Source organism: Muntiacus reevesi, chromosome 5, assembly GCF_963930625.1.
Source record: "Muntiacus reevesi chromosome 5, mMunRee1.1, whole genome shotgun sequence".
Classification (NCBI taxonomy): domain Eukaryota; kingdom Metazoa; phylum Chordata; class Mammalia; order Artiodactyla; family Cervidae; genus Muntiacus; species Muntiacus reevesi.
In genome coordinates this window covers 1,172,567-1,187,909 of record NC_089253.1, presented here as the reverse complement: position 1 = coordinate 1,187,909, position 15,343 = coordinate 1,172,567, and the positions used below count along the sequence as shown (strand labels likewise).

General features: G+C 36.8%; 1 protein-coding gene and 1 pseudogene across 1 annotated transcript; both read right to left on the bottom strand.

The window, feature by feature from the left end:
* Nucleotides 1-221: 221 nt before the first annotated feature.
* Nucleotides 222-1,163, bottom strand: OR5D14 (olfactory receptor family 5 subfamily D member 14). Its single transcript, XM_065936608.1, has one exon. It carries the CDS (start codon nucleotides 1,158-1,160, stop codon nucleotides 222-224), a length of 939 nt encoding a protein of 312 aa, XP_065792680.1. The 5' UTR covers nucleotides 1,161-1,163.
* A 10,248-nt stretch (nucleotides 1,164-11,411) lies between these two features.
* LOC136168723 (olfactory receptor 5D13-like) lies at nucleotides 11,412-14,644 on the bottom strand (annotated as a pseudogene).
* Between the last annotated feature and the right edge of the window lie 699 nt (nucleotides 14,645-15,343).

Below are 15,343 nucleotides of genomic sequence, written 5' to 3'. Positions count from 1 at the left end.
AGACATGTTTATTATAGGCTTACCCAGAGATAAGTACTCTTTTAGGTACTGCAGGAAGAAAGAAAAAATGTTACTTTGTCAAAAATTTATATTTAAGGGGAACAGTTTAACAGAGTAATATCTTAGCCATATGTAAAATCCTCATGTAAATATATGCTACACATCTTGGAAGGCTCTTTTCCCATTGTTAATGGAGATTGAAAACTTCTTTGGACATTGATTCAGTGAAATGAAGCTTTTGTGTCTATTAATTTTCGGAAGGCATCCTTCACATCTTTGTTCCTCAGGCTGTAGATCAGAGGGTTCAGCATGGGGTTGACCACTGTATAGAACACAGAGGCCACCTTGACAGTTTGTCGAGAGTTCTTGGAATTGGGCACACAGTAGAGAGAAAGGATGGTCCCGTGGAAGATTGTAATGGCAGTTAAGTGAGATGCACAGGTGGAGAAAGCTTTGCGACGTCCACTGGCAGAACGGATGTTTAGCACAGTGACAAAAATAAAGACATAGGAAGTGAGGATGATCAGAAGTGTACTCACCTCATTGAAGGTGGCGAAGCCAAAGAGCAGCAGGAGGGGGATGTGTGTATTGGAACTTGAGACAGCAATGAGAGCAGTGTATTCACAGAAAAAGTGATTGATCAACTTATGTCCAGAAAAGTTTAATTGAAGGGCATAGCAAAGGAGTACCAATGGACCAAACATGCCCCAGAGATATGATCCAGCCACCAGCAGGGTACACAGCCTCTGTGACATGACCACTGTGTAAAGTAGAGGATTACAGATGGCTACGAAGCGGTCATAGGCCATCACTGCCAGCAAGAAGGACTCAGTCACCACAGCAGTGCAGGACAGGAAGTACTGCAGCATGCAACTACTGTAGAAGATGCTCTTATCGGTCATGACCAAGTTCTCAAGCAACTTGGGAGTAACAATGGAAGAGTAACAAAAGTCAACAAAAGAAAGATGACTAAGGAAAAAGTACATGGGGGTGTGAAACTTAGGGTTAATTTTGATGATTACCATCATGCCCAGATTTCCTACCATGGTGATAATGTACATGATCAGAAACATGAGGAAGAGAGGAATCTGAAGCTCTGGGTAATCTGTGAAACCCAAGAGGGCAAATGTTGTCTCCAGACTCAGATTTTTTGCAGTCATCTCTATGATGCCTTTGAAAAGAAAGGATGGGAGAAGGGAATTTTTCTTGACAAAGAGGAGATTTACAGAAATAAGTGAAAATCATATTATGACTTTCTATAATGTACAAAATAAAATGAAAGGAGTTATTAGTTCTAACTTTTTCCATTTACAACATTCCTTATATAGATAACTACTGTGGATAGATCTGCCAATCCAACTGAGTCTCTGAACTGTTTTTGCATATCCATTGCAGCTGGTATTTTCCTCAGAAATACTTAACACATTGAAGTGAGTACAGCTAGTAGCATAGTATACACATAACTGATAGAAAATAATTGCACATGAATGTGTAAGCGAATAAAAGTATCTAAGAAAAATGTGAGATGTTTGCTTCAAAGAAAAACATATATTGTTACTGTATTTTGTGTGCATACACAAATCAATTAAAACATTGAAGAGAATATGTTTGTCTTCTAAGTATGAGGAAAAATAATAGAGACATCTAAAAAGAGAGCACAGCGATCCCACTTTGGCATGTTTTGTTCAGTAAAGGATGCTTCTCTCCTGGGACAGCTTCACTGCTGAGGAGAACAATGACTCATTTGGAATTCTAAGTGGAGTGTACACTTTTTCAGGACTTATAGCTTATGGATTAACTTCTATTACAGACCTAGACATTGTATACATGTCTCTTAAATGTCTCAAGATTTATCAGGTAGGAATTTTCTCAGAATTAAGTACTTCTCATTTTTGTAAAAGTTTATATAGCAATTTAAACTACACATAAATAATTATGTATAAATGTCCATTTCCCAGTAGCAAGTTTATTCTCTTCTTTGTGAAATAGTTGTCAGTCTTGAAACATGATTACTAATTTCTTTCTTTAATATTATTGGACTCAGAATTGGCTAGCATTTACAGTGATTTAACATAAAAAGAAAAGTGAAAAGAAGACCTCAGTTACCATTTCAAGAAAATAATATTTTTACTGTGTCGTAAACAACGTCAAAAACTTACCTGCAACAGAGAAGCAGGTCTACACTGTCCTGTTTCTCTGTGGGCTGAATATAACTGGTAGATCAACGCTCTTACATCTGAGTCTGTAGCCCTGGGGACTCAAGCCCTGGCGGACCACTAGCAACATTTTCCTCACAAGCATCAAAACAGATCATTAAGGCAAATGGCAGGTCTCGGAATTACACAGAAAAGTGTGACTTGAAATTGGCTGCTAGGCTTTGTTTCCATGTAATTAAAATGCTCCTGGAATGAATGACACTAAACTAAAGCTAAGGGAAAAGAGTCTATAATGATGTCTAGAATTGGAAGTTTACTTAAATAGTTTTCTTTGCAATTTGGTTTGTCTGTTTCTTGAGTATATGTTTAATATCTATTCTTTCTTGGATTTACTTACCATTTATCAAAATATTTAAAAGATTCAGATATAATTTTCCAACGTTTCTCCACACCTGATATGCCTTGTGTCGTAATTATTTTCCTAGAAAGCATCTTGTCAGAGATATATTTCATGTTTGAGTTATAATAAACAAGACACAAGTCAATTAACATTCAGCTATGTCAGCAATACATGAACTGTGAACTTCCAGATGTTCCAACTGGTTTTAGAAAAGGCAGAGGAACAAGAAATCAACTTGCCAACATCCTCTGGATCATTGAAAAAGCAAGAGAGTTCCAGAAAAAACATCTATTCCTGCTTTTTTGACAATGCCAAAGACTTTGACTGTGTGGATCACCACAACTTTGGAAAATTCTGAAAGAGATCATAATACCAGAGCACTTGACCTGCCTCTTGAGAAACCTGTATGCAGGTCAGGAAGCAACAGTTAGAACTGGACATGGAACAACAGACTGGTTCCAAATAGGAAAAGGAGTATGTCAAGGCTGTATATTGTCAGTTGGCTTATTTAACTTATATGCAGAGTGCATCATGAGAAACACTGGGCTGGAGGAAGCACAAGCTGGAATCAAAATTGCTGGGAGAAATATCAATAACCTCAGATATGCAGATGACACCACCCTTATGGCAGAAAGTGAAGAAGAGCTAAAGAGCCTCTTGATGAAAGTGAAAGAGGAGAGTGAAAAAGTTGGCTAAAGCTCAACATTCAGAAAACTAAGATCATGGCATCTGATCTCATCACTTCATGGCAAATAGATGAGGAAACAGTGGAAACAGTGGCTGACTTTATTTTTCTGGGCTCCAAAATCACTGCAGATGGTGATTGCAGCCATGAAAGTAAAAGATGCTTACCCCTTGGAAGGAAAGTTATGACCAACCTAGACAGCATATTAAAATCAGAGACATTACTTTGCCAACAAAGGTGTGTCTAGTCAAGGCTATGGTTTTTCCAGTGGTCATGTATGGATGTGAGAGTTGGACTATAAAGAAAGCTGAGCACCGAAGAATTGATGCTTTTGAATTGTGATGTTGGAGAAAACTCTTGAGAGTCCCTTGGACTGCAATGAGATCGAACAAGTCCATCCTAAAGGAGATCAGTCCTGGATGTTCATTGGAAGGACTGATGTTGAAGGTGAAACTCCAATACTTTGCCTACCTGATGCGAAGAGCTGACTCATTTGAAAAGACTCTGATGCTGGGAAAGATTGAGGGCAGGAGGAGAAGGGGACGACAGAGGATGAGATGGTTGGATGGCATCACCGACTCAATGGACATGGGTTTGGGTGGACTCTGGGTATTGGTTATGGACAGGGAGGCCTGGTGTGCTGCGATTCATGGTGTCGCAAATAGTTGGACATGACTGAGACTGAATTGAACTGACCCTGTGTATAATGTGATCCCCTATGATGTACAGGGAAGGCTGACTTGCTGCTGTCCATCAGTCGCAGAGTTGGACATAACTGAGCGAAGTCAACATAACTTTGTTATGAAATAATGATTCCTGATGATGGAATCATTAATATTTGATTTCTACCCTGGTCTCTCTGTCTTCGTGGTTGAACTCACTGTTGACCTCTTCCTTCATCTGTTTGTATAAAATATCTAATACATTAAGCACATTGCATCTTTCATATAGCTCACACAAATATTTGCCGGTTCTGTGAAACTTTACCCCTTTTTTTGTAAACCAGTTTGTGAAAAATGGTCTAGGTGATTTTTGAGTAATATTCAAATAGGTCTTTATCTTACATTTCAATAAAATTTTGTCAGTTTTGATTGACAAGAGAGGAATTTAGGTTTACCTCTATCAATTTTCTGAAACAGCGTAATTTACCTTCCTCTAGTGTAAATGCATCCAGAATAACTAGATTGCTCTCCTCTACTATAGTATAACTACAACCTATAACATTACCCTTGTAGGATTAAGTGAAAGTTCCAGAGGCATCCATGCCATGACTACTTTTCCCCATGAGTTTCCTAGAGAGAGGTCAGTCTAAGTAATACACAGCTGCTTTGAAAAATACTAATGTCCTGGATTTCTGCTTTTCTTGTGATATTCTTGTCCCATATCTTTGGCTAAGAGATTAATCAATATAGTAAGCTGTGGTCATACTTTTAAGCCTCTGAACATGCATCTTTAAAAGGTTCAATATTCCTATTGTTTCTGTTAAAAATTTGCCGCAAACTTAGTGGTCTATAACAACTGATAATTATTACCTTGTAGGCAAGAAGTCCAAAATGAGTCTTATGGGGCTTGAGACAAGGAATGCTCACAGCTCTTTCCTTCTGGAGATTCCAGGAACCATTCACCTTCTCTTCTTCCTGCTCCTGGAGGCTGCGGGCACTCCTTGACTTGCAGCAGCCTCCCTCCAGTCTCTGGTCCATTGTCACATTTTCATCTCCACTGTAACAAATCTCCCCAGCCTGCCTCTTATAAAGACACTTATATTTAGTATTCAGATCATCTTCCTGTCTCAAAGTCCTTATCATAGCCGTAAAGTCCCCTTGTAATAGAAGGTCCACTCACAGATTCCAGAGTTTAGAGCCTGAGTGGCTTTGGGGGGTATTATTCAGTCTTTCACAGTTATTCTCTAATTTTGTCCTGAGAAGACTTTTTAAGTATGTATGTCTTTGCATGTATGCATATGTATGTATTTGTGTATTTATTTGCTTACACTGTCATGCATGTATTTATCTATCTTCTTCTTCCACTAAGTTACACAAAGTATTGGACAATGATACTTGTTATGGGGAAATAACCACCCCTGCCCCTCAGGACTTTGCTGCTGTTATAGTCCTCTCCTGTTTATGCACTTATTTGAAAATTTTGTCTTCTGTTTGTATCATCTTCTCCATTTAATAAAGGGATGAAATTTGCTACTTTCTTCTATTTCCCACCTTTATTGAGGCATACTATTTTCTAGCTTTATTAACTTATAACACTATGCAATTTTAATGTGTACAATGGGATGATTCGATACACACATGTACTGGGAAACATTACAATAAAGTTAGTTAACATATCTGTCATCTCATGTAGTTACAAGTGTGTGTGTGTGGTGAGAGCATTAAGATAAACTCTTCAGAAACTTTCAAGTATACACTAGAGTACTTTTTAACTACAGTCACCATGCTGTACGTTAGATCTTCAGAACTTATTGTCTTCTCTTTTTTCTTCTGTAAAACTTTATTTATTTATTTTAATTGGAGGCTAATTATTTTACAATATTGTAGTGGTTTTTGCCATACATTGACATGAATCAGCCATGGGTGCACACACATTCCCCATCTTGAACCTCCCACCCACCTCCGTCCCCATCCCATCCCTCAGGGTCATTCCAGTGTACCAGCCCCGAGCACCTTGTATCATCCATCGAACCTGGACTGGTGATCTTATTGTTTTATAACTGGAAGTTGCACCCTTAGACCAATATCTCCCTGCTTCCCTCACTCCCTAACCCTTGCAAATCACCATTAAACTCTGCTTCTATGAGCTCATTCTTTCTGATTCCACATATAAGTGAGATGACATGGCTTTTGTCTTTCTTTGTCTTAGTTTACTTAGCATGTTGCCCTCAAGACTCATCCATGTTGTTGCAAATGGCAGGATTTCCTTCTTTTCTATACCTGAATAATATTATATATTGTTATACATACTCATAAAATTCTTAATCCTTTCATTTGTCAATGGACACTTATGATATTTGTATGGTTTCCATGTCTTGGCTATTGCGAACAATACTGCAATGAATGTAGGGGGGCATATATCTCTTCAGGATAAATTGATTTCATTTCCTTTGGACGTGTACTCAAAAGTGAGATTACCAGATCATACGGTAGTTCTATGTTAATTATTATGCACTTTTTTCTATACAGTCACCAACAGTGGACCAAGATTCTGTTTTCTCTTCATTAGTAGCAAATTCTTGCTAGCATTTTCTCTCCTCTCTCTCTCTCTCTTTTTTTGTCTTTTGGTTTAGTTTTTGGATAATAGCCATTCTTAGAAAGGTATTGCTGCTGCTGAGTCGCTTCAGTTGTGTCCAACTCTGAGTGACTCCATAAATGGCAGCCCCCCAGGCTCCTTAATCCCTGGGATTCTCCAAGCAAGAACACTGGAGTGAGTTGCCATTTCCTTCTCCAATGCATGAAAGTGAAAAGTGAAGGTGAAGTCACTCATTCATGTCTGACTCTTCACGACCCCATGGACTGCAGCCTACCAGGCTCCTATGTCCATGGGATTTTCCAGGCAAGAGTACTGGAGTGTTTTGCCACTTTCTTCTCCAAAAGGTGTTAGGTGATATTTCATTTGGAGTTTAATTTATATTTCCCTATTTATCAGTGATTTTGAACATGTTTTCGTGTATCTTTTGGCTATGTGTATGTTTTCTTTGGAAAGAAGCTGCTTCTCTTCTGGAACCAAAATATCATTATAATTATGTTGTAAATCAAGGTGACTCTGCCTTTTGGCTAGGACTTTAATTTTTTCAGTGAGTTAAACATTTCAGAATACTAAATAGTAAGGTGAGTTAAAGAGCATTTTCATCTTTTAATTTTCTAGAGTTTGCTTATTTCTTCACTAATATATCACTGGATATATCATTTACCATTCACAGTACTTCTAAATCTTTCACATGTGAAATGTCTAAATGGTTTTGGATTTACACCAGAGATTTATGTCACACTGGTCTAAACAAGAAAACTATATATGAAGACAGGTTGTTTTATCTACTCCAAACTCTCTTAACATCAAAAGGTAATTGCTTCCTAGAAAAAGATATTTTGATACTTTTAATGATCTCCCTTGGGGAAGAAATAAAGAACACTGAAATTTTCAATTGTGACTTTTCTTTCCCGTTGAAGCACTGAGAGGTCGATCTAAATCATAATAATAATAATAATAATAACAACATATGCTTACTTATTTTTCCTAGAACACTACATCACAGACCAAAGATCCTTTCATAACCTCCTGGCAGTTCAGTTCATTTGCTCAGTCATGTCCGACTCTTGGTGACCCCATGAACCACAGCACGCCAGGCCTCCCTGTCCATCACCAGCTCCCGGAGTTCACCCAAGCCCATGTCCATCGAGTCAGTGATGCCATCCAACCATCTCATCCTCTGTCGTCCCCTTCTCCTCCTGCCCTCGATCTTTCCCAGCATCAGGGTCTTTTCAAATGAGTCCGCTCTTCACATCGGGTGGGCAAAGTATTGGAGTTTCAGCTTCAACATCAGTCCTTCCAATGAACACCCACAACTGATCTCCTTTAGGATGGCAGTTCATTCCTCTCTTATTCTTTGGTGATTAACTTCATCTATAATTTGGTCATTTTCACTCCCATGATATTGTTTATTTTTTACCTATGTGAATCAAGATATATAGCATTCACTGTACTTTTGAATATAAATAAGACTGAAGGATATTTGTGATAACTGGTATATTTTTCTAATGCAATAATTTTAATTTATACAGTATTTAATTGTGTGACTATACCATTTTTAAAATATCCATTAAGGCTATTTCTACTTTTTGTTATTGCAATCTATATGCAGCTGAATGTTTTTGCACATCTTTTTGTGCATATATATTTTAGCTTCTCCAGAGCATTGATTTGCTATGATTTTTCATGTGACGACATACAGAAAAAAAAATATTGGATGCACAAGGAAAAACTGAAGTTGATTTGTTTTACATATTTTCTCAGTTTTATCACCTCTTTACTGTATTTTCCTAATTATTTTGTCATAGATGTTATAACATTGATATTTAGTAGATACTGATTGTATATATTGACCTTCAGCTTCTTAAATATATTTAATTTTTCCCTCTCATTCTGAGGTTTCTTTTTAATGCTTCCATGTGCTTCAATAGAACATACTTTAATTCTGACATGGTGCATTTACTTTGATTTTTAATATTTACCTACTCTGATTTCATAGTTTGTTCATTGCCTTAAGAGAGATCAACTTTTATAAGAAATTTTAATTGAAACATTAGCATAACAAGTAAGTATAATTGCTTAAAGGGAGATTTTCACAGACTTTCTACAGGGTATTTACATATTTCAGACACTTTCTCTTGTGAATCATACATGATTTTTCTGGAACCCAAATATTTTTGAGGTGCTGTACTTCAGGAATATGAGTAGCACTATTTTCAAGCTTTCCAATGAGCACAATTATCACTTGGTAGGTGCCCCAAAGCAGTTTAGCTAGAAATACATGTAATGATCCAGTATCATTCTGACTTTTAATCCAAGTTATAAACAAATTTCTCTGATTGTGGTGGACCAGAATCCACCTAATCAGGGATATTATTTATCAATTATATCTAGCACTCTGCAAGTTTGAATTTCTGCATCCAAGTAATTCAAATGAACTAATAATACCTAAACCATTAACTACATTACTGAATAGACTTTTCAGATGTTCTGAAATCTGTATTTGCTTAGAAAGGGCAAGATCCCTAAATTGAACATGATCGGTTTTAATAAACTACACTCAAGGTCTAACTATGAGACACTTTTGATAATGGAAGTGTCATTTCTGTGGTTCTGAAAACTGCAAGAGTCAAATGTTTATAGAATATGCAACTACAACTAAATACTTAAAATTAGACAAATATATATATATATATATTCCAAGGTACAGTACTCAGCAATAGAAGCATTTATATAAGTATGGTTATTTTTTATCTTTGAGTGTATTATATATGTTATTTTACCTTTTTAAATTTCATGTGACAACTATATTCATTAAAGAGACATCACCTAGGTGAAGTGCTAGTCACTTAGTTGTGTCCATCTCTTTGTGACCCCATGGAGTGTAGCCAGGCTACTCTGTCCATGGGATTCTCCAGACAAGCATACTCGAGTGAGTTGCCATATCCTTCTCCAAGGGATCTTCCCAGCCCAGGGATTGTACCTGGGTCTTCTGCATTGCAGGAGGATTCTTTACTATCTGAGCCAGCAGGTAAGCTCCCTTACCTAGGTGAGCACAGTACTAATTATTATAAATTTAGTCAAAAATTTTCATTTCTTTTCATCTTTTATTCATCTGTCAAGTATTCATTGAAGGCCAAATATATTTATAGGTAATTTTTTAGGCATTACAGATATAAGATACAATAATAACGCCAGAAATGTCTGCTCTCTTGGAGTGTATGCAGGGAGGAGGAAATAAGAGACAAATAAATTGTTGCATATATTAAGCATATCATCTATTTCTAGGAAAAAATATAAATCAGGTTAAGGGAATAAGGAAGGAGTGATTATCTCATTATATTAGGTTTTCAGAAAAGAACTTTCTTGGAAGGTGATAGTTGAATAGGCACATATATGATTTCATGGAAATGTATTTATTAATGCTGGATTGAACACTAAGATATTTTGGAGTCTATTAACTTCCTTACAAGGTATTTTATGTTTTTGTATTTCAAGTATTATATCAGTGAGTATATCAGTATGTATACTGTATGTCAATGAGTTCAGCGTGAGGATTAACATAGTATAAAAGAGACTGTACTTGAACAATTATTTATGGGAATTTGGAACTGAGCATACTATAGAGGGGCTTCCCAGGAGGCGCTAGTGGTAAGGTACCTGCAGGAGACCTAAGCGACTTGGGTTCAATCCCTGCATCCAGAAGATCCCCTGGAGGATTGCAAGGCGACCCACTCCAATATTCTTGCATAGAGAATCCCATGGGCAGATGAGCCTGGCAGCTACAGTTCAGGGTCTCAAAGAGTCAGACACGAGTGAAGTGACTTAGCACACAGCATGCACATACTACAGAGAGAAAGGATGATGATGTGTGGAAGGCACAGGTAGACAGGTCTCTGTGATGCCCACAGGTAGGACGTATCTTTAAAATAGTGACAGAAGTGAAAGCTAGGAGATGATGACTCTTGAGTTTTCTTAATTCATTGAATTGGCTAAAGTAACACAAGATCCAAAAGGACAGCAGAATATTCATATCAACCATGTTAACTATGATGGACTCACAGTAGGCAATACAACTGAAAGGATGAGTGCAAGAAATAGTCCATGCTCAGGTGGAGCATCAGCCAGAAGGATGGAACACAGCTTCTGGGGCACAACAGTTGTGTAAAGTGCAGGTTTACAAACAGCCAGGAAGCAGTTATGTACCAACAATACTAAAAATGAGCTTTTTTTTTTTTTTTTTTTTTTTTTTTTTAAGAATTGTGTATGGTTTAGGAGGAAAGAGAGAAGCCAAATTCACATACCCTCCTTCCCTGTGTGTCTCTGTGTATCTTTTTCTGTCTCTTATAAAGACACTTATTGGATTTTGGGTTCACTTTAAGCTCATCTTGACACTCACCTTAATTACATCTGCAAAGATCTTATTTTCAAATAAGGTGACATTCTGAGTTCTGGGTGACATGGATATTTGGGGGACAATATTCACCCACAGTGCTTCCATGGTGGCTCAGAAGGTAAAGAATCTCCCTGAAATGCAGGAAACCCAGGTTCAAACCCTGGGTCAGGAAGATCCCCTGGAGAAGGCAATGGCTACCCACTCCATTATTCTTTCCTGGAGAGTTCCATGGACAGAGGAACCTGGCAGGCTATAGTCCATGGGATGGCATAGAGTCATATGTGACTGAACAACTCACATTTCACTTTTCATACACCCACAACACACATCATTTTACACATGATATACAGTTATTTTATTTGACATTGAACTGAACAGAAACTGAAAGATCAAATAGACAATTTATGACTTTACGTTTATGATCTAATGAGTTGACTACATAATTTGAGTCATCATGTCTACAAGAAGATTTAATCAACACTATGTAATAGATAAAATTTCTTTTGGACATACAGATCTTCAACCAAATTGTATTAAATGATTAATTAATTTCCTGACACTCTCTTTCACATCTTTGTTCCTGAGGCTATAGATCAGAGGGTTCAGCATGGGACTCACCACTGTATAAAATACAGAACCTACTTTGACCATGAGCCATGAGTTTTTGGAGCTGGGTACACAATAAAGAACAGGACAGTCCCATGGAATGTGGCGATGGCGGTCTGATGGGAGGCACAAGTAGAGAAGGTTTTTGGTGAATCCCAGGAGAGGGCATTTTTATGATAGTGACAAAAGTGGAAATATAAGTAGTGAGGATAATTACCAGGCTGATCACTTCATTGAATATGGTGATGGCAAAACAGAGCACTTGGCTGATGAAGGGATCAGAGCAGGAGATGGAGACAATGACAGAGTGCTCATAGAGGAAATTATTTATGATGTTAGACCCACAGAAGGATAATGTCTGGAGAAAATAGGTGAGTGTCAGGGAAGAGACTACACCCCATGTGTAGAGACAGCCACTAATGATGCACAGAGTTTTGGGGACATGACCACTGTGTAGAGTAGAGGCTTACAAACGACCACAAATCGGTCATAGGCCATCACTGCCAACATGAATGCCTCTGCCACTGCAAACATACAAGCCGAGAAGAATTGCATGATGCATCCCATGAAAAAGATGGTTCTGTCTTCCACAACCAAATTCTCCAAGAGTTTGGGTGTAACTGTGGTTGAATAGAAGAAATCAACAAATGGCAAGTGACAGAGAAAAAAGCACACAGGGATGTGGAGTTTGGGACTGATCCTGATGATGGTGATCATGCCCAGGTTCCCCACCACTGTGACTGCATAGACGGTGAGGAAAACCAGGGACAAGGGAACCTGGAGGTCGGGATATTCTGAGATGCCCAAGAGGGTGAACGTGGCTCTGGCAGTCTCATTTCTTTCAGCAAATCACATAACTGTTGTTGGAGAAAATCTAAAATAGTGATAATAAAATGATAACAATGATAACGATGACAGTCCATGGATATCATATTTATTGTGTGTCAGACATTGTGTTAAAATATTGGTACATTAGTTTTGACCACTAAATAAGACATGAATTTCAAAACAAGCAGTCTCATGTTTTACAAAAGGAAATGGAAGCATATATGAGTTAAGAAACTTGTTTGAATTAACACAGCCTGCTGGTGATGAGTTAGGTTTGAAGTGACCATGAGTGACAGACATTGAATTTAGTTTAGAGTCAGAGAGAAATATTTTCTATAGTGTCATAGAAAAACATGTTTTTCACAGTTCCATCATTCTGAAGGTCTGTGCTGTTTAATGGGAGTAACATAATAATAAATGAAAACATAGCACTCAAATTTATTTTAAAAAGCAGGAGGAGTAATATTTTTAGAGGCAGTTGTACTTCTATCATTATGTTCAAACTGAAGATCATCAAAAAGGCAGAGGTCATGAGTCACCACAAGAATTTTCCATTTTGGAAAACATAAATGGACATTGAAGGAAATAAAGCTCTAACTTCAAGTTTTCCAGGGATTCCAGTTTGATGCTCAGATTATTGGCTTTGTGTTCAATGCAGCCACCCGGTAAAGTAATGGAGTTGTGTTATAATTTGTGGTGCCCTCACTTTTGTTTTCTTTCCTATCTCACTGTTTATCATTTGTCTCATATAGTGCCACTGATGCTCTCAGTATAGTCTTTTAAATTCTTTGATCAATATCTCTTAACTTGCTATCAATATTTTCAATCTAATACATTTATTAGGAATATTATAGCATTACATGCTTATAGAATATCTGAATTATAGAGTAACTTAAAATATATTTTGCTCAACTCTTCCACATTCTATACTGTTTCTCAAGAAAATTTGAGAATACAGTAATAAACACGAGTGGTTACATTGTCACCCTCAAAACTTATGGTGATAGGAATATTGAGTTTGATTTAAACTACAGGGGATAATCTTGCTTTGAGTCATACAATTATTTGTATACATTATTTTGAGAAAGCAAAAGCATCTTGTACTGGTAAGCAGTTTATAATAACAGAAGTATATTTATTTAGCAAAGATTTAAAAATAAGTTAGCTAACAAAAAGCACACATCTGAAATATTCAGATTAATAAAGGGACTATTAGTTCAACTTTCATAAACATAAACACGGATGCAATTTTAGTTTTGTCTGATCATGTGAAGGGAGAAATAATTCATTATTTCTTGAATAGCTTTGTGGTACTTTTGACACTCAAAAAATGTATTTCCTATATGCAGAAAAGGGAATGGGTGGGGAGTGGAGAAGAGTTAGTGACAGACAAACTGCCTCAATGAAAGAAGCAAGGAGTTGGAAACATAGATTTAAATTCAGTTGCAAGCTTTGGCATTTACTGTATGATCTTTAGTGAATCACTCAGATTTTATGAGTCTCAGCTTCTTTATCAGTAATAGTGACATGATAATATATATTTTATAGGTGTATAAGTATTAAGTTAGAAAATGACATTAATATAATTAGCACAAAGTCTGACAGTTGTGGAGTTCGAAATAGATAGGTTTTCCCACCCTCATCTCTTTTAATTATTAATACTCTGAATAATTGGTATTATTTTTAAGCACATATTATTTTAAACAATCTAAGAAACAGGTCAAGGTCCAAAGTTGGCAGCAACAAAAATGCAGGAACAATTTATGATGTCAAAGAATAGCTCAACTCTTTTTTTTTTTTTTTCTGAATTTCCTCTTGGCCCTGTTCATGTCAATTCATCAATCACTGTTCTTCAATAAATTGTCTCTGTTTACCCTTTGTTTTCTCTTTATTATCTTACTTTTACTAATCATCCAATTTTAATCTCATGGATCACCTAGGCTCAGCCAACTTCCCTGTAGTGGTGCTACCCTGCACAGTGAGAAAATTAATTTCTTCTTTTCTTGATTACTGTATCTGTTATGACAGTTTCTGAATCTTAAAAACTTTAATTTCTCCTTATTAACTAATTTATCAAGTCTAAATTTCTCTGCTCAGTTTTACATAAAGCCTTATCCTAACTATATTCTTCAATTTTCAACCTTCTTTAATCAAGTCAGTATTCTCAGAATATAATGCCTGTAATTTCCTCTTTTTCTTACATACTGATGCAGCACTTGAACAATATACAAAATATTTCATGAAAACTGCTATCATAAGGACACTTTTCCTTTTTACTTCAACCGTATTTCCTACATCCTTGACATGCCGTTGGACATTACTGCCAGAAAAATGGAATTATGGTGTTCATTATTATTATAAACATATGATTCTTATCTTCTTTTAACTCAATTTTGAGGTGTTGAGGAATTATCAGGCATTATAATATTTTTAAAAATTTAATTGTGACTATTCTGCTAAGCACAATGTGGATATCCTCAGAGCAAAAATCAGGATGATACCCCAGTGAAGGGGGAGGAGATCAAAGCTCAGTCTCCAGGAAAATGGACTCAGGAGACATCACCACACAAAGACTGACAAACAGTGTCCACTGCTTTAGAGGTTTCAGGATCTCAGAGTTCTCTAAAGGAGAGAAAAGAAACATTATAGAAAATTCCACCTGAAACCAACTCACCTGAAGATCCTGTTTCTACTATTAATTGTCTCCAGGGGAGCTCCCACTCTGAATTCAAATAACATGTAAAATATTAAGGAGTTGGTTGATGTAGCAGGAGCCCACAAAATTTAATGGGACTGGAATATAATTCTTTCTTAATATCCAGAAAAACTCAGAGAAAGGAAGAGACAGAGGGAGAGAGAAAGAGAGAGAGATTTGGAAGCTGAATCTGAGTTCTATGAGCAAAATGTAGGGCTTATGTATGCTTCCATGATCTTGGGGATTTAGACCCCAGAGAGCATTTCTTGAGCTATTTCTTTTTATATCCCACATCCAGAAATTAGCTTGAATGCTTTTCTAT